The sequence below is a fragment of the Octopus sinensis genome, linkage group LG3 (genome assembly GCF_006345805.1).
Source record: "Octopus sinensis linkage group LG3, ASM634580v1, whole genome shotgun sequence".
Taxonomy (NCBI): domain Eukaryota; kingdom Metazoa; phylum Mollusca; class Cephalopoda; order Octopoda; family Octopodidae; genus Octopus; species Octopus sinensis.
Window position 1 is genome coordinate 64,316,409 of NC_042999.1, and position 19,501 is coordinate 64,335,909.

Here is a 19,501-nt window from a genome sequence, read left to right on the forward strand (position 1 = left end):
TTCGAATGACCTGTCCTTGTTTTTTTGTATCGTCTATCTGGATGTTTTGGTGTCCCTTTTTGTATTACCTAGATGTCCGGATGTTTTGCATTCTTGTCCAATTTGTATTATATATATATATATATAATATATATATATATATATATATATGTATATATATATATATGTGTGTGTGTGTGTGTGTGTGCCCCATTTTGTATTATATATATATATGTGTGTGTGTGTGTATGTCCATTTTGTATTTTATATATATATATATATATATATATATATAAATAGATATAAAAATGTGTGTCTTTGTGTCTGTGTGTTGTACCCCCACCCACCACCACTTGACAACTGGTGCTGGTCTATGACACCATAACTTAGCAGTTTGGCAAAAGAGACCAATAGAATATCAGACTTTAAAAAAGACTAAATACTGGGGTTGATTCATTCGACTTTTTTAGTTGAATATATCGAGCTCTCTATTTATTTCTTCAGGGCGGTGCCCCAGCATAGCCACAGTCAAATAACTAAAACAAGTAAAAACATAAAAAAAAAAGAAAGGAAACAAGAATGAAATGTATAATTACTGAGGTAGAGCATTCCCTTGAGTACACCAAGGACAGGTTCTACAGTCAGACTGTCGTGAGTAGCTGCTAGCAAATGTCTATCACAGGAGGCTTTTACCCCACAGCCAGTACGGCAGTTGAGGTTATGGAAGCCAGGGTGGTTTGTTGTCTTGAACAATCTCAGCAGTAAATGGCATGTCAGGCGAGCACCAGATTCTGCATCCTGTGCACCTAACACTGAAAGAATTAAAAAGAGAAAATATAAATAACAAATTAATAACAAAGTCATTACATTCACACACGTCAGACACTCAAAGATAATTTTATAAGAAATAATACTCCTTCTATGACTTTCTAATAGTCTGCTGTACTTTTCATTTGGACATTGTGTGCTGATCGATTGAGGAAGCTTAATCTGCAACCGATAAATCTTGCATGTGTAATAGTATTAATATAGCAAATAACTATAGGTATGGGCATAGCTGTGTGGTTAAGAAGTTTGCTTTCCAACCCACATGGTTCTGGGTTCATTCCCAATGTGTGACATGTTGGATAATTGTCTTCTACTACAGCCATGGGCCAACCAAAGCCTTGTGAGTGGATTTGGTAAATGGAAACTGAATGAAGCCTGTCATATAATATATATAAATAATACATACATATACAGAACAACATCCAGATATACATACATAAAATACATATATACATACAACATCCATATATACATACATAAAATACATATATACATACAACATCCATATATACATATATATATATATATATATATATATATATATATATCGAGTGAGTGTATGTTTGTGACCCCCTTGTCTTGACATCACATGAGAGTTGTAAATGAATGTTCACTACCATGGAGTAATATTACCTAACATGGAAACTGTTGATGGTTGGCAAGAGAAAGAGCATCCAACTGTAGACAATTCACCACAACAAATTCCGTCCAACTCAAGATGTTAAAACTATGATGCTGAGGAAATGTGGATGCCCTTGCTAACATCAACCACCCAGCAGAGTGCCTTTTACAGATGATGATCATAGATACAGCCAGAACTGTTCAATTGTGCTGAAGTAGGCATGCAGGAAATAAGAGAAGGCCCAGTGAATCGGTAACTTACTTGATGGACAAGCTGCCATCAAGGAAGGCAATGCGACACGAGCTATAAAGTTCTGCAGAGTAAAACAATGACGAGCCAGAAGAATTGCTGTAAACACTGCCAGGGAATCATGGATAGACAAATCTCCAACCTAGAGAGGAACAAAACCAAAAGAAGTAGATTCACTATTAAGCATTAAATGTTTATAAAGTAAAGTAAACACAAGCAAAACAAAGTTAGGAGAAATATAATAAAACTGTTTATAGATATAGACACAGATTTTGGTGGTGGTGCTGCTGTTGATGTTATTTAACCCTAGGTCAGTCCTGACTGAGTAGATTTATCAAAAGTATTGGATCTTTACCTTTTGACCGACAGATTTAAAAAATAATTTTTTGTAACTAAACACTTTCAAACTTTGTATACTGGTAGAATGTGTCACATAAAACATCTTTTACTCTTGGCGTTGTTGAGAAAATTCTATATTTTGGAAGTTATTTCTTGTTAAATTTGTCGTATTTCAGTAATTTCAACCAATCAATGATGTGTATTCAGCTGAATAAAATTACTGCTATTGTTTGTCAACGACAACTTCTGGCGGTGTATATTTCGTTTGTCACTGTCATTTAAGACATATTTCTTCTCAGTTACGTTTGTATGAATAAACGATTGTATCTGAAGCATGTTTACTTCATGGCACCACCATAATCGTTCGTGCTTCATTTTTCACTTTTTTCCATAACTCTAACCCTAAAACCCCAACCCTAACCCTAAAACCAGTACAAATGCATGAAGGATGTCATAAATAACAGTGACAAACGAAAAATACACCGCCAGAAGTTCTTGTTGACAAACAACGGCAGTAATTTTATTCAGCTGAATACACGTCATTGATCGGTTGAAATTACTGAAATACGAGAACTTTAACAAGAAATAACTTCCAAAATACAGAATTTTCTCAACAACGCCAAGAGTAAAAGATGTTTTATGTGACACATTCTGCAAGTATATGAAGTTTGAAAGTGTTTAGTTACAAAAAATTATTTTTTAAGTCTGTCGGTCAAAAGGTAAAGATCCAAAGTATTTATATTTGCACCTATGCTAGTGACACATAAAGGCACCCATACTGATGACATGTTAAGGGCACCCACTACACTCATGTAGTGGTTGGCATTAGGAAGGGCATCCAACTGTAAAAACCAAACCAAAATCAGATGGCATCTAGCACAGCTCTCCGGCTAACCAATTCCAGTCAAACTTCCTAACCTATGGAAAGCGGATACTAAATGATGATGGTGTATCATCATTGTTGTTCAAGACCTAAATCAGTTCTAATTAGGTAAACCTATGATTAGATGACTTCTAATGAAGCATTACACAGCACAATGAGTCTATCATTTTTTTTTTGTAAGGTTGTAAGGGACAGTTTGAGCACTCTGTTTGGGAAGTCCCATAATAAAGTAGTACTGACTGTCAGCGAGCACTGGTAAAAAAGTTTTCTTCGTGAATGCCCATTTCCTTATGTGCTAGCATTTAAACCAGGCATGTCTGGCCCAAATACTCTGTTTCATATTCAAACCAAACAGGTTTGATCTCCCACACCTATCCTATGATGTCATTCGAAAATAAACATAGGCGTAGGAGTGGCTGTGTGGTAAGTCGTTTACCAACCACATGGTTCTGGGTTCAGCCCCACTGTGTGGCACCTTGGGCAAATGTCTTCTACTATAGCCTCGGGTCGACCAAAGCCTTGTGAGAGGATATGGTAGATGGAAACTGAAAGAAGCACATCGTATATATGTATACATATATATATATATATCTATATGTGTGTATATGTTTATGTCTGTGTTTGTCCCCCCAACATCACTTGACAACTGATGCTGGTGTGTTTACATCCCTGTAACTTAGCAGTTTGGCAAAAGAAACCCTCAGTCTCTCTCTCTCACTGGCTCCATCTACATTGAGTGCTTGGCACTTCTTTGTACACTTATCACCCTCCCCCTCTCTCTCTCTCTGTGCTTGTGTGTGATTGGTCTAATTCATCATATGACATAAAATATGAAACTGCTTCTATGTAGTCTTGACCTACCAGAAATAGCCACCAAATTCTTTCTAAAACCACATTTTACAATTTTCAAAAAATGGTATGACATACTGAATAATAATAATAATAACATAGAGCAAGATATACAATCCAAAAACTAGATGGGATGGTCATTGTTGGAATATCTTGATCACAGTGGGTCTGCCTGATTAAAACTGATATGGGAATAATAAGCAACAACAACAGCCAGCAAACAAAAAAATGTTAATAGTCTAAAAAAGAGGTAAAAATGTAAATAAGGCTTACATCAATTTGCGTCAGGATATCGATGAATCCACAGGAATGGTTCGAAGAACAACATAAAGCTTTCAGGGCACCGAGCCACTCAGACCGTAAAGCATTACACTTAGCTGTAAACTCGGCACATAGGATAGAGATTTCATTCAGCCTGTGAAGAGACAGCGGGTCAAGAAAACAAAAATATAAAGCTTAAATGTTTAAGACGATTTATTCTTAATGAGATGAGAAATGTTTTCAAACTACTAATCGTTATATTATCTCTCTATATATAAACAGCAAAATGTCTGTGTGTGTGTGTGTGTGTGTATCCTTAATACAAATCCACAATTTTTCAGTTAGAGGGCTCGCACTTTCTATGGTCATTCAAAACCGTCCAAGGGTGGGCGTGCACATCTTTACATTTCCCCTGTCACCCTGCAAAGCCATTAAAAAAAATCAATAGAAGTGACTTTTTTGTGAATTTTCTATCCAAATCCCAATCAAAATGCTCGAAATTTGATACGCCAATTGAATGCCAGCTAGCTGTATGTGATTGGTCGGAGATTTGGACAGTACTCACGTGTATGTGCGCACGCACGCAGCTGTATATGCATGCACTAGCACTATGACCCAGTGTTGCCAGGTCATAGTGCTAGTATACATTATATATCATTATTATTATTTACAACAAATGATCAAATTGTGCATTTGAATTAGCAACAGGAAGGGTATCCAGCAGTAAAATTATGTCTCAGTAATATGCATTCATCTAACTCATGCTAGCATAGGAAAAACAGATGTAAAACTAACAAACAGGTAAACACTGCTTCAGTCAGTTTGGTCTCCTCCATCTGTAGTGTTGTTTTTAGATTGTATTTAGTACAATGCTATATTCAAACCAAGTCTAATAATGGCCTTATCCAGGTCAGCAGCTTATTGAATGAGGTTAGGAGTCAATGCAGTAACAACATTAGGATATAATGGAATCTGTATAAAAGTTATGATGATGATGATGATGAATATTATGGTTGTGATCATGTTCAAAGTAGTAAATATTAGGTTGTTCCAAAAATAATGGCCGATTTCAGAAACATAATTTTATTCTGGAAAAATTAACAATAGAAATATTTTGATTAGTCAAAGTATGAGCTGTGAACATGTATGAATCTCTGCCATCTATCAACGAGATTATTTATGCCTTGCTGATAAGAACTTATTGACTTTGATGCTAAGAAATCTTTGAAAGCTGATTCCACCTCTGGTTTTGACCTGAAAGTTTTATCACTTAAAAACGTGTTTAAATGCTTAAAAAATCCGAAGTCTGTGGGTTTCTACAACGTCATTCTTGTAACATGTGGCTTTGCATCGTTGTGGAGCAGAACTGGGCAATGCCGATTCACCAATGCAGGTCTCATTTTTTTGCAAGTGAGCGTGCATTTCAGCAAGTTGATTGCAGTAAACCTCTGCTGTAATGCTCTGATTGGTTTCCAGAAAGCTGTAATGGACAACACCAATCGCAAGCCACCAGACAGTCACCATAATATTTTGCTGATGCAACTTTGGCTTTGGGAAATGTTTGGGGGACTCATCACGATCAAGCTATTTGCCTGAATGTTTACGGCTATCATAAAGGATCCACTTTTCATCACAAGTGACTATTCGGTCAAAAAAAGGATCATTGGTGTTTCGCAGAAAGAGCATTGAGCACACTTCAAAACGCCAGACATTATGATTTTCATTGAGCTTATGCGGTACCCATTTATCAAGCCTTTTCGCCATACCATTCTTTTGCAGACTGCGTGAGACCATTGCAATACCAACACCAAGTGCCTGAGACATTTCTCTGACACTTTGACATGGAATTTTTCCTTCTAAGTTTGGAATTATATATTCCCTACTATTAATAATAATAATAATAATACTACACTCATGGAGTGGTTAGTGTTAGGAAGGGCATCCAGCTGTAGAAACACTGCCAGATCAGACTGGAGCCTGGTGTAGCCTTCTGGCTTCCCAGACCCCGGTTGAACCGTTCAACCCATGCTAGCATGGAAAATGGACGTTAAACGATGAATAATAATAATAATAATAAAAATAAAAAATAATATATATATATATACACATACATATAGACATACATATATGTGTATATAATTGTGTGTATGTGTGTCTCTCTCTCTCTCCCTGAATGTGTGTTTCCTTGTCTTGACATCACATGATAGTTGTAAATCGGTAGCAGCCATACAAGCAGTGCTGTTTATTTCTGATATTCTGCAAAAACATGTGGCAATGAGGAAATAGAGACGCTTTGCAGCATGATTAAACCTGGAACCAGCAGTACTTATTTTACTAACCCATTTGGTCTCAGCAAAGTCAGACTCATAAGGAGCGATATTATTGTGATGTTCAAGCTTTCTGAGAGCACTAGTAACAGAAGAGATATAATAACAACTAAGAGTTGGTATACAGTGAGTACGATTCAGTGCTGACTGCCACAAACATAAAAGTTACTGATGAGCCAACATCAAAGCTCAGCTACTATAAATAAAACCTAAATCTCCTTCAAAATACATCCTGAAATCTTGAAGAAAAGAAAAAATATATTGGACAGTACGGTCCTGACTGCACTATGTCAGAGCTAGAATGCCCAAGATTATAGTTTTATTCAATCAAGGACAACCTGGGGTCAAACAACAATACCGTAAATGTTGATATTTAGCTGCAGACTAGCTGTACAAAACCAGAACTATGAATAACAACATTCCGGTTCTTCACATGTTGGCCTTTTCCCCAGACGAAATGCTCCAACACCAAGGACTACATTGTCGCCTTACTGGCACTCGAGCCCTGTGCTAGTAGGGTATTAAGAGCACTATCCGAGCGTGATTGTTGCCAGAGTGGTTATCTTGCTTCCGTGTGTGTTCGTTACCAGCATCGCCTTACTGGCACCTGTGCCGGTGGCATGTGTAGAAGATTCAAGTGAGGTCGTTGCCAGTACCCCCCTGACTGGCCTCGTGCCGGTGGCATGTAAAAGCACTCACTACACTGTCAGAGTGGTTGGCGTTAGGAAGGGCATCCAGCTGTAGAAACTCTGCCAAATCAAGATTGAAGCCTGGTTCGCCAGCCCTCAATCATTTGTCCAACCCATGCTAGCATGGAAAGCGGACGTTAAACGATGATGATGATGTCCTTTTTAAGACAATATGGTGTATTTAACAAGAAATTTCAGCCGTTATTTCTAAGAGAAATACAAAATGAGACAAAAATTGCTGGAACCTACCGATCTGTTACTTGGGAATTGCATATATTAAGTACTGCGTTGCATACAAAGTTATAGCGGTATCCTGAATTTTCATTCAATTGTTTGACCAGCATGGCATCAGGTATGGATTTGACATCATTAAAATAGTCCATCATAAAGTTAGGATCCCAGAGTAAATCCAACACTGATGGAGTTATGTTGGTATCGTGAGTCTGTTTCATTTTACTAAAAGTAGCACTGAAGCTGTCCAAATATTTGGCCTTCAGGTAACTGGCAGAAGTGTAAAGATCAAACAGGTATGCCTGGACACATCTTTCAGCAGAGGTACAATCCGAAGGATTATTTATATGCTTGATGATAGCATTCAATCCTTCAAAGGCAGCACAGGCCAAGTCCTGGCAGACAAGCATGTAAGAGCAGTATTTACTGAATATGCCAATGATACATAGGCATAATGAAGAAACGTAGTTCGTAGCAAGAGACGATGCTTTCAACATCAGCTGGACTTCCACCTGACTAAGCTCTTTCAGCAGCTAGAGAGAAAAAAAGAAAAAGAAAGTAAAACTGATAAATAAGAAATAAATCATTTATACATTTAAAAATACACAACTGTAAACCCTTTCGCATTTAAACCAATCCTATCCAGTACAAATATTCTATGTTTAAACTTGCCAGATCTCGCCTCTTGCGTCTATTCTACAATGTCACTCTAACAATTAATAGTTTCACCATCAAAATGTCAAAGTTACAAGTTAATGCATGATTAGTTCAAAACAATAGAGTTAACAGAGAAATTTGAAGGTTAAAGGGTTAAAAAAAAAGCTACTTTGATCAAGATAAATGGTGAAAATAGCTGAATCAATAAGATGTCAATATAACAACACTAGCCCCTCTTGGGCCTAACTACAGCCCACAGTGTCTTCAATTTATATGGCATCTTCTGCTCCTCTTGTGTCCAGCCAAGACCACAAATCAAAGTTTCTGTTTTCTGTCTCTTCTGATTCTTATTTCTTTATTGCCCACAAGGGACTAAACACAGAGAGGACAAACAAGGACAGACAAAGGGATTAAGTCGATTACATCAACCCCAGGACGTAACTGGTACTTAATTTATTGACCCCAAAAGGATGAAAGGCAAAGTCGACCTCGGCAGAATTTGAACCCAGAACGTAACGGCAGACGAAATACTGCTAAGCATTTCGCTTGGCGTGCTAACGATTCTGCCAGCTTACCGCCTTCTGATTTTATTACAATAGTATCTGCCTTTCTGAACAAATGTGCCACATACCTTTCTCCATCAAAGCTCCCTTTATAAATCTCCTCTTTTTGTGGTATCTACTTCAATCATCTACCAGCCCAGACAAAACATTTTTTCTGATTGTTTTTTTCCCAGAGCCATAACTCTCTAAAAATCCTTCCTTGTCTATATTTTTCTCTGCAAATGTTAAGTTAGAGATTCAAACTAAATATCAATTGTGACAGCCTCACCTGCCTTGGAAGGTCTCTACAAGAGATGCTGAGAAAACTGTGTAAAGTCTAACAAATAAATCAACCCTTTAGCATTCAGATTACTCTGTCAAATATGTTTATTTATTCCCATCATTTTGTATTAATCATGCATTATTTCATAGCTTCAATATGTCAATATGACGTGATTGCTTATTTTTAGAATGACATTGTAAGGAGGGTGAGAGAGGCTGGATCTGGGCCAGTTTGAACATAAAACGTAGAATATTTGGGTTAGATCTGACTGGTTTAAATGTAAAAGGGTTAAATCATTTTACTTCTACTATTTTATATATAAACAAAAGCAAGTGGGTGATGCTGATACACTTTCACACCATAAAGGTTGCTGTGTTATGTATAAACACTATGACAATGTAAGGCATACATAATCTTCTGAATTGGTAAAAACAATGGTTATAATAAAAAATAATAATAATAATAATTATTATTATTATTATTAATCACTAAATTAAAGTCATTTGACAAGTGCTTTTTCTAATAAAGACAATTTCTTTTCACATTTCATTTACAACTTATGGAAAATATCAAAAGACAAAATGATTTATGAAAAAAAACCCTTCAGCTATTGCATTTTCAGAACCCTTTACTCTTTTACTTGTTTCAGTCATGTGACTGTGGCCATGCTGGAGCACCACCTTTAGTCGAGCAAATCGACCCCAGAACTTATTCTTTGTAAGCCTAGTACTTATTCTATCGGTCTCTTTTGCCGAACTGCTAAGTTACGGGGATGTAAACTCACCAGCATCAGTTGTCAAGCGATGTTAAGGGACAAACAGACACACACACACACATATATATATATATATATACATATATATGATGGGCTTCTTTCAGTTTCTGTTTACCAAATCCACTCACAAGGCTTTGATCGGCCCAAGGCTATAATAGAAGACACTTGCCAAAGGTGCCACACAGTGGGACTGAACCTGGAACCATGTAGTTGATAAGCAAGCTACTTACCACACAGCCACTCTTACGCCTTGGTTAGATTTTTGTATGAAAACCTTAAAGATTATTCTCTATACAATTTATTAACACTGTATTTTATTATTCTGTACAGCTATGTCAAATACATAAAACACAGTAGATCCCATCACCAACTCGTGGTGTGAAAGTGATTGCCAATAAAGTACCATATTTGATGGTATATAAGGCACACTTTTTTCCAGAAAAGTGTATCAAAATGTCACCCCAGATCTTATATGTGAAGTTAGGTATCATAAGCTTTTATGCACAAAAACCTCTTTTCCTGAATATGCATAGCTGAAACTGGCATGTGTCAAGTATGTTTGTGCTTTTTTTTTTTTAAGCTATCAAATACAGTAGCTGTAGAAGAGGAATACAGAGAAAGATGTGGAGAGATCTGATCTCAGGGTGGGGATTAGTGTCAATGCTATTACACTATACTGATGGAAATAACAATACACTACAGCAAAACCATCCAAAAAGGAAAAAATAGCTGTTAAAACAATAAAGATGATGGTTTCAACACAAAGCAAGAACATAGACCCTACTTACTTGTAATGCAAAGTCCAAAAGGCCACTTATATTTAGTGAATAATCCATTAAATCAAAGAGGTAGGAAATATTGTCAACGACGGGTAAATAACAGGAGTTACCAGCAGCAAAACTTGACAACTGTTCCAGTACGCTGCTCACACAAGATGATGTCACAGCATGCATGTCATAATAGGAAAGTCTCTGAAACTTGTTGAATGTGCTCTCTAGGTTACTTGATGAATCGCTGTCTTTATCCTTCTCTTTCTCTTTTTTCTTTTTAACTTTTGTCGGGTCACCGCTGCTTATGTCTATGCAATTCTTTTTGTTAAAAAGTCTCAAGATTTCCTGAAATCAAAGACAGAAGCGAATATGTTGAAAACGTTTTTAAAAATTCAGAATCAATTTTACATAGAAAGTCTTTATTTTTTTAATTTTTTGTTTTTTCTTAGCTTATCACTATTTAATTTTCTAGTTTCTACTTCTTAGTATAATGAAATACAAACTAAATATGAGCTGTGCCCATCTCAACAGTCTTGAAATGCCATCTATAAGGGTCACAGATACTGGTCCACCTTCTTTATTTAATAAAAAGAAAATCAAAAGCTTGAAATTTAAAATCTAACACTACATTTCCTATTTTCCTTTATTGGCAAGTTATACAATTATAGAGGGAAAAGATTAAAAATTACCAATAAATGAATACAGACATACATATCAGCAAATTTGAGGTGCTATACATGATGAAATGTTAACCCAAACAGAAATTCAAAGCTTATTACATGCAGTGTAGTGCTTTCAAGATTAGCCACATACATCCTCAGTCTTCCCCTTTGTACTTTAGCCTCTCAATACCTGGAATAAGGCCAGCTCTCCCTCTACTACAACCCCACTCAGTTAACAAGCTTTTCTTTGTGTTGCAAGTTGTTTGACAACCTCACTAGCACCAGTGTCATGAAAAAAAAACACAGTATACTCTGTAAATCATCATCATCATCATCATCATCATCGTTTAACGTCCGTTTTCCATGCTAGCATGGGTTGGATGGTTCAACCCGGATCTGGGAAGCCAGGAGGCTGCACCAGGCTCCAGTCTGATCTGGCAGTGTTTCTACAGCTGGATGCCCTTCCTAACGCCAACCACTCCGTGAGTGATTTTTACGTGCCAGGGGAGGCTGGCAATGGCCACGATCCGTTGGTGCTTTTTACGTGCCACTGACACGGAAGCCAGTTAAGGTGGTGCTGGCATGTGGAAATAAATATTTCACTGATCTCTCAAGAAAGTTTAACCCAGCACAATAGGTGATGGACAGACTGTTGAATGACTGGATAAATAAATATTACATAAACGCCATTAAGATAGTAGTGTGGAGGCTCTAACACTAAGCTAACAATGCAGTTATTTCCATGATGCCCAATGAAAAACTTTAATTCTTATGAGAACAGTCTCCTACAGCTATACTGAAGTTTTGGTGAGTACACTGAAGATACAGCAACAATGAAGTTTTGAAAAAGAGATCAAGTGATTTTTATGGTATTTGAAAAAAACAAATGAACACAATTGGTGCCATTAATAAAAACTACAAGGTCTTAAGACTGATAGTACACAAGTTAAGCTGGTACTTTACTATTATCACCAGCCAATTTTTTATTTATTAAAGAATTAGTAAATAACTATCATACATGTGAGAGGGTGTAATAGTTGATTGGCAAGTTTTCTGAATGGCTATCACAACTTCATGGAGAAGGAAAAGCCAAGGAATTAGGTAATTGCTCAATAGTTTATTTATTAATCCTTTAGTTAATAAAAAAAATTGGTTGTCAATAAGAGGAAAATGCCACTAAGTTACTAAGTTGCGTCTCTAGCAACAAGAACAATAATATGAGCCGAAGGGAGAAACCTCTTTTTTGTAGCTTGACCAGTAAGAAATATCAGCCAAGTCATACACCCTCCCAAGAGAAAAAAAAAACGTCAGACTGAATAATTTAGTTATAGATATATGAGAAAAATGTGATGGTCACAGTTGGAATGCCTTTGATCATGTCTAACCAATTAGAGCTGAGCTGGAGTGAAACAACAGCCATAAAATCAAGATCAAGTCTTACCTTGGTGACTTTTTTAATGATATGCCTTGCGTTGTCACGAGCTTTACCAACTCCATATAGAACAACAAAACGCTGGTTGCATTCATGGGCATAGCTCTCGTTTTGTGGAATAGGAAAGTGAGTGGCAAATAGCATATGGCGTGATGGGCCTTTGGGAGGAGGAGGCTGAGGTGGCGCTGATTGTGACTCTCCCACGCTCATAATTGGTTGATCACGTTCTGATTTCACGGATTTCACTGAAGCTGAAGAAAGATAATGGATAAGTTAATGCAGACCCTATTATACACTCTGAACATTCTACATACATATACATACAAAAGATTCTTCAACATATGCACAGACACACACTGAATACTCTATCATACACAAGCATACAATAAATATTATATTAAAAATCAAAACCATACTTAAAACTCAATCTTTGCTTGTTGCTTTCTCTCCTTCAATCCTCCCTTTGTCTTTCTCTCTCTCACTACTTTCTTTCTCTACCATTTTCTTTCAATCTTTTCCTTTCTTACTTACTCTCTATTTCCTTCTCCATTTTCTTTCTCTCTACCCTCATCTCTGTATCTCCCTTGCTCAACTTCACCACATAAATGAAAAGGTTCACAAACAGGCAATAAGTTATTCACCTGGTGCTTCAGGACTTGTCTTCTGTTCTTCTTTAACTGATCCAAATAGACTCCCAAGATCACTCTCCATGGTATGAATGTCTAAGTCCATCTTGATATCATCTTGATGCTAATAACAATAAAAAAAAAATTAATAAAATCCAAATCATCACAGGATTCAAAGCAGTATGGCAATCATAGAAAATCTGTATTATTTGGCAAAACCAGTCATTACTCTTTTTTTTCTGTTATTAAACACTGCTGTGTGAAGCAATATCTCAAACGATTGGATCTCTAGATTAACATTTGCTCTCCTTCCCTAACAAATAATGGGGATAACAGTTAATCCTCTGACTGAACCAAGGAAGCTGTTTCATATTGTTGATACTGTCTGTCAGTTACACTCCCAATAGAAGTGTCACTGTTTTTCAGTGACAAGGTAGATTTTGAACATAAAATGTACAGATCTGACATGGATACTGCAGAGTATCTCATTTGACATTCTAACAATTCCTGGGCTTACACATTTTTTATCGACCCTGAAAGGAAGAAAGGCAAAGCTAACCATAGCTGGATTTGAACCCAGAATGCACAGAGTTGGAGCAATTACCATGAATCAGAGCATTTTATAAGTAAAAGACTTTGCTTATGAGGGATTTAACGCTTTAGCATTAAAGTTACTCTGTTAGTTGTATGAATTAATCATGCATTATTTCATAGCTTCAAGACTTTGATGATGGGATTGTTTACTTTTAGAATGACATTGTAGGCTAAGTGTGAGAGGCCAAATCGGACTTGTTTGAAAATAGAACAGGCGGAATATTTCAGTTGGACATGTCCAGTTTAAATGCTAAATGGTTAAAATCATTTGTTACTTTTCATTCAGCATCATCATCATCATCATCGTTGTTTAACGTCTGTTTTTCATGCTAGCATGGGTCGGACAGTTCAACTGGGGTCTGGGAAGCCAGGAGGATGCACCAGGCTCCAGTCTGATCTGGCAGTGTTTCTACAGCTGGATGCCCTTCCTAACACTAACCATTCCATGAGTGCTTTTTATGTGCCACCGGCACAAGGGCCAGATGGGGCTGGCAATGGCCACGATTGGTTGGTGCTTTTTACGTGTCACCAGCATGGAAGCCAGCCAAGGTGGTGCTGGCATTGGCCACATTCAATTGGTGCTTTTTATGTGCCACCGGCACGGGTATCACAACTACAATTTCCATTTGATTTTTATTTTAATGTTGATTTGACCATTTTGTTACCATATTATGTTTGTAACATGTTGTTTTTGTTTCAATTAATTTTCAAAATAATTAAGAATTTAATAAAATAACTTTGTCATTATTAAGCTGGTGTTTGGAACATAAATTGCAATTTTGATGGTAAATTTTAATTTACATCATTTTAAAAGAGGGAAGTTTACATCACAGAACCAGGAGGGGTCTCAGGAGAGTTGGTATCAAAAGGGTTTAAAAAGTTCCAGTCAATTTACAGATAATAGTACCTTTACCAAATATTCAAAATAATGATAATGAGGAAAAAGGGACACCTCTCTAACCCTTTAGCAATCAAACTGGCCATATCTAGACCAAAATATTCTACCTGTTTTATGTTCAAACTGGTCAAAGCACCATCCGAGCGTGATTGTTGCCAGAGCAGCAAACTGGCTTCCATGCCGGTGGCACGTAAAAGGCACCATTCGAGCGTGATCGTTACCAGTGTCGCCTTACTGGCATGTGTAAAATCATTCGAGCGAGGTCGTTGCCAGTACTGCCTGACTGGCCCCCGTGCTGGCGGCACGTAAAAGCACCCACTACACTCTCGGAGTGGTTGGCGTTAGAAAGGGCATCCAGCTGTAGAAACTCTGCCAGATCAAGATTGGAGCCTGGTGCAGCCATCTGGTTCGCCAGCCCTCAGTGAAATTGTCCAACCCATGCTAGCATGGAAAGCTGATGTTAAATGATGATGATGATGATGGTCAGATCTGGCCTCTGCCATCTACCCTATAATTTCATTATAAAATTAAACACAATCACATCATCTAAATCTCAAAGCTACAAGATAATGCATGATTAATTGAAAACAAAATGAATAAATAAGCATTACAGGCGTAGGAGTGGTTGTGTGGTAAGTAGCTTGTTTACCAACCACATCGTTCTGGGTTCAGTTCCACTGCATGGCACCTTGGGCAAGTGTCTTCTACTATAGCCTTGGGTCGACCAAAACCTTGTGAGTGGATTTGGTAGACGGAAACTGAAAGAAGCCCGTCGTATATATATATATATGTTTGTGCGTCTGTGTTTGTCACCCCCCAACATCGCTTGACAACCGATGCTGGTGCGTTTACATTCCCGTAACTTAGCGGTTCCGCAAAAGAGACTAGTCTTACAAAGAATAAGTCCTGGGGTCGATTTGCTCAACTAAAGGCGGTGCTCCAGCATGGCCACAGTCATATGATTGAAACAAGTGAAAGAGTATTACATTTGACAGAATAATCTGAATGATAACGAGCTAAACATATAATTACCTTTAATATGCTGAATATCAAACAATGTGTCGAAATATTGGTTTTCCAACCCTTGCAAAATTTAAAATTGATTTGTAAACAACAAAATAGTTTACTTACCTCATGTTTAATGCTTTCTGATAAACTTTTCACACTAGACAAATCAACACTGTCAGCAGATGGCATGGCAACTGAAGGAGAAGCAGCAAGATCTCCACGAGAGATTAGAGTACACATGTAGGCATCATGGGAAAAAACATCAAATCGAATGAGTTCACAGAAAAGCTGGATAAGGTTAGAAAATGCATCTCGGTTTTCTTCTGATCCGCTGTCATCTAAAAAAACAGAGAAATGACAACATTGAGGATTCAGACAAAAGAGAGAGAGAGACCCAGATGTAATCATTATTTCCTTTATCATTGGTTTTATTTCTGCTTTTTCCGTGCACAAATAGGTTGGACAAGACCTACAGAGATGGTATTCCAAGGCCAGTCGGTCACCCTTCCAGTCACCAATTCTTGTTTCGAAACAATGATGCTTTTACTCAACTGGTCAAAACTGATAAAGCTTCCAAGCTATAGGATATACCGTTTATGGGAGATAAATGCTGGTATGGTCATGTGGCGAGAATGGATGAGGACAGCTCTGTGAAAAAGTGCCACACCCTTGTGGTTGGTGGAACCTGTGGAAGAGGTAGACCCAGGAAGACCTGGGTTGAAGTGGTGAAGCATGACATTCGAATTTAAGGCCTCGCCAAGGAAATGACTAGTGACCGAGACTTTTGGAAATATGCCGTGCATGAGAAGACCCAGCAAACCAAATGAAACCATAATCTCATGGCCTATGCCAGGGGCGTAACCAGCCCACTTGTACGTAACCTTTTCCTTCTTTGGTCACTAAAACTCTGCTTGCGAAGACCTGCTGAGGCAAGTGAAATCAAATCAAATCAATCAAAAGCAAAATCAAATTTGATGACTGGCATCTGTGCTGGCAGGTTGCAAAGAGCACCATACGAGCATGATCATTGACAGAGTGGCTAACCGGCTTCCGTGCCAGTGGAATTTGAAGGGCACCATTCGAGCGTGATCGTTACTAGCGTTGCCTTACTGGCACTTGTGCCCGTGCTAGTAGGGTGCCAAGAGCACCATCCCAGTGTGATCGTTGCCAGAGCAGCCAACTGGCTTCTGTGCCAGTGGCACGTAAAAGGGCACCATTCAAGCATGATCGTTGCCAAAATCGCCTTACTGGCACCTGTGCTGGTGGCATGTGTAAAAGGATTTGAGTGAGGTCATTGCCAGTACTGCCGGTGGCACGTAAAAAGCACCCACTACACTCTCGGAGTAGTAGGCGTTAAGAAGGGCATCCAGCTGTAGAAACTCTGCCAAATCAAGATTGGAGACTGGTGCAACCATCTGGTTCGCCAGCCCTCAGTCAAAATCGTCCAACCCATGCTAGCATGGCAAGCAGACGTTAAATGATTATGATGATGATGGTGATAAACAAATGTTACCACTGTTCAAATAGTATCACAATGAAGGCATACAGAAACACTTTCTCTTGCCCTCTCTCTCTCTCAAACACATACACACTGCAAGCTCCTGTGCTGCTTTACTCAACAAAATTTCACACACTAGACACTGGTCAGTACAAAGCTATAATCAAAGATATTTGCCTCAAAGTACCAAACAGTGGGATGACCAGAGGGTTGGACAAATTTAACTTCATAATCACACTCTTTACTCTTTTACTTGTTTCAGTCAATTGACTGCGGCCATGCTGGAGCACCACCTTTAGTCGAGGAAATCGCCCCCAGGCCATATTCTTTTTAAGCCTAGTACTTATTCTATCGGTCTCTTTTGCCGAGCCGCTAAGTTACGGGAACATAAACACACCAGCATTGGTTGTCAAGCAATGTTGGGGAACAAACACACAAACATACATACATATATATATATATATATATATTCATACATATATACGACAGGCTTCTTTCAGTTTCTATCTACCAAATCCACTCACAAGGCTTTGGTTGACCCGAGGCTATAGCAGAAGACACTTGCCCAAGGTGCCACGCAGTGTGACTGAACCCGGAACCATGTGGTTGTTAAGTAAGCTACTTACCACACAGCCACTCCTATGCCTCCCAGATGATGTTTTAACATAATCTAGTGCATTTATTACTTTATCAGTCAACATATCGAAACAAGGATTTTGAAAGGACAAACAAACAGGTAATTCATGGTTTGGACTGTTCCACTGTTATAGAAAAGTATGTGCTGATTTCATGTTTGTGTCTCTGATTAAGCTAAATCCAACTTGGGAGTTGATTAAGACATTTTCAATTGTTCATATGGATACCAAGCTCTTCGATAAATTACTCCTTGGTTCCATCTTCATATCTGGTATCGATGGAACATTTACCAATTCTTCTTTTTACAATTACAGTGTTATTATGAACCTTAATAATGATGACAATGGTGATGAGAAGAAAGTAATAACAGGTTTCATAAGAATGAGGGGATGGGGGGAGTGAAGGAAGGAGAGAAGGAGGAAGAGAGGGAAGAGAGAGAAGGAGGAAGAGAGAGAGAGAGAGAGAGAGAGAGAGAGAGAGAGAGAATGAAAAAGAATGGGTCAATAGTTTGGGGTATAAGATTACCAAAGAAAAAGATAAAAATTGAAGCAGATGTTGGACTGAAGACAACCTATTCAACCTACACATGGAAAAACAAACGTAAATTGACGAGCATGATGATGATGATAATGCTGATGAGACAAAGATATTCGCTTTATTGTTATTTCTATGTAAGCCATGATTATCAGCTATTGTTTCTATGAGGATGTTAAACCAGGATTAAGGATGCTAAACCTAGAAACGAGAAAAAAATAATCTTCTCTAATGACAAGCACTTACCTAGAACCGGAGCATCTTCATCAAGGAACTCCATGAGAAGCTGCTGGTAAGCCGGGTAGCCTGAAGACATCATGACGTCAGACGCTATGGAATCTTTATCATCCATCATTTCACTATCAGCAAACTTCTGTCGGTAAAAATAAAAATAGAGGAATTAAATGTCGTGTATTGAACTTCTAACCAATATATGACAAATGCTCTACATTTGTTTAAATAATTAAAAACCACCAGTCGCATGGCATGCACGAGTTTTATGCGAACTTGTTTTTTTTCTCCTCTATATTGCAATAAAAACAAACGAGCAAGTTCACATAAAACTCATGCATGCCATGTGACTGGTGGTTTTTAATTATTTAAACAAATATAGAGCATTTGTCATATATTAACCCTTTCGTTACCAACCCGCTGAAACTGGCTTTAGCTCTGAGTACAAAATTTCTTGTTTTCATAAGTTTTGAATTAAAATCTTCAAACCAAACCTTAGTCACAATTTATGTTCCTATCACTAGCTTAATGATAAGTTATTTTACTAAATTCTTTGTTATATTTAAAGTAATTGAAAGAAACACAGAGCATCTCAAATTAAATACAGTAATGAAAGGGTTACTAGAGGAATTAAGAAAGAATTAAAGTGGGGGGAAAAAAACAAGTAAAAGAAAAACTAAAAATCAACAACATAGTAGAGAAGTTGAGGCATGTTTTAATTATTATCCCACATCACACCCACAATGAATGTTATTTTTTATCAATGACTCTCTTAACAAAACCAAAGATAGATTGTCCTTGTTTTCATTGGCCCTTTTAACAAGACCAAATACAGGCTACAGTATATGAAAATATGTATATATGTATCAAGTCGGCAGTTGTTCTCTACAAGCTCCAGGCTGACCAAAGCCTAGTGAACAGGGTTGGATGATGGAAACTGAAAGAAAGCCACCATCTATGAATGTGTATCATCATTATCTCCATTTAACGTCTGTTTTCCATGCTGGCATGGGTTAGACAGTTTGACAGGAACTGGTAAGGCTGGGAACCACACCAGGCTCCATTGCCTGTTTTGGCATAGTTTCTACAGCTGGATGC

General features: G+C 37.8%; 1 protein-coding gene across 7 annotated transcripts in view; it reads right to left on the reverse strand.

Moving 5' to 3' along the window:
• Positions 1-19,501, reverse strand: part of LOC115209144 (mediator of RNA polymerase II transcription subunit 12-like protein) — a 106,508-nt gene that overhangs the window by 45,474 nt on the left and 41,533 nt on the right. For all 7 annotated transcript variants that reach the window (XM_036501047.1, XM_036501045.1, XM_036501046.1 and 4 more), the window contains 9 exons: positions 18,419-18,545; positions 15,628-15,842; positions 13,020-13,128; positions 12,388-12,629; positions 10,303-10,629; positions 7,276-7,790; positions 4,023-4,164; positions 1,691-1,820; positions 576-791 (listed from right to left, as the gene is read on the reverse strand). In XM_036501047.1, the coding sequence (XP_036356940.1) occupies positions 576-791; positions 1,691-1,820; positions 4,023-4,164; positions 7,276-7,790; positions 10,303-10,629; positions 12,388-12,629; positions 13,020-13,128; positions 15,628-15,842; positions 18,419-18,545 (2,023 nt within the window). The remainder of the gene's footprint in view (positions 1-575; positions 792-1,690; positions 1,821-4,022; positions 4,165-7,275; positions 7,791-10,302; positions 10,630-12,387; positions 12,630-13,019; positions 13,129-15,627; positions 15,843-18,418; positions 18,546-19,501) is intronic.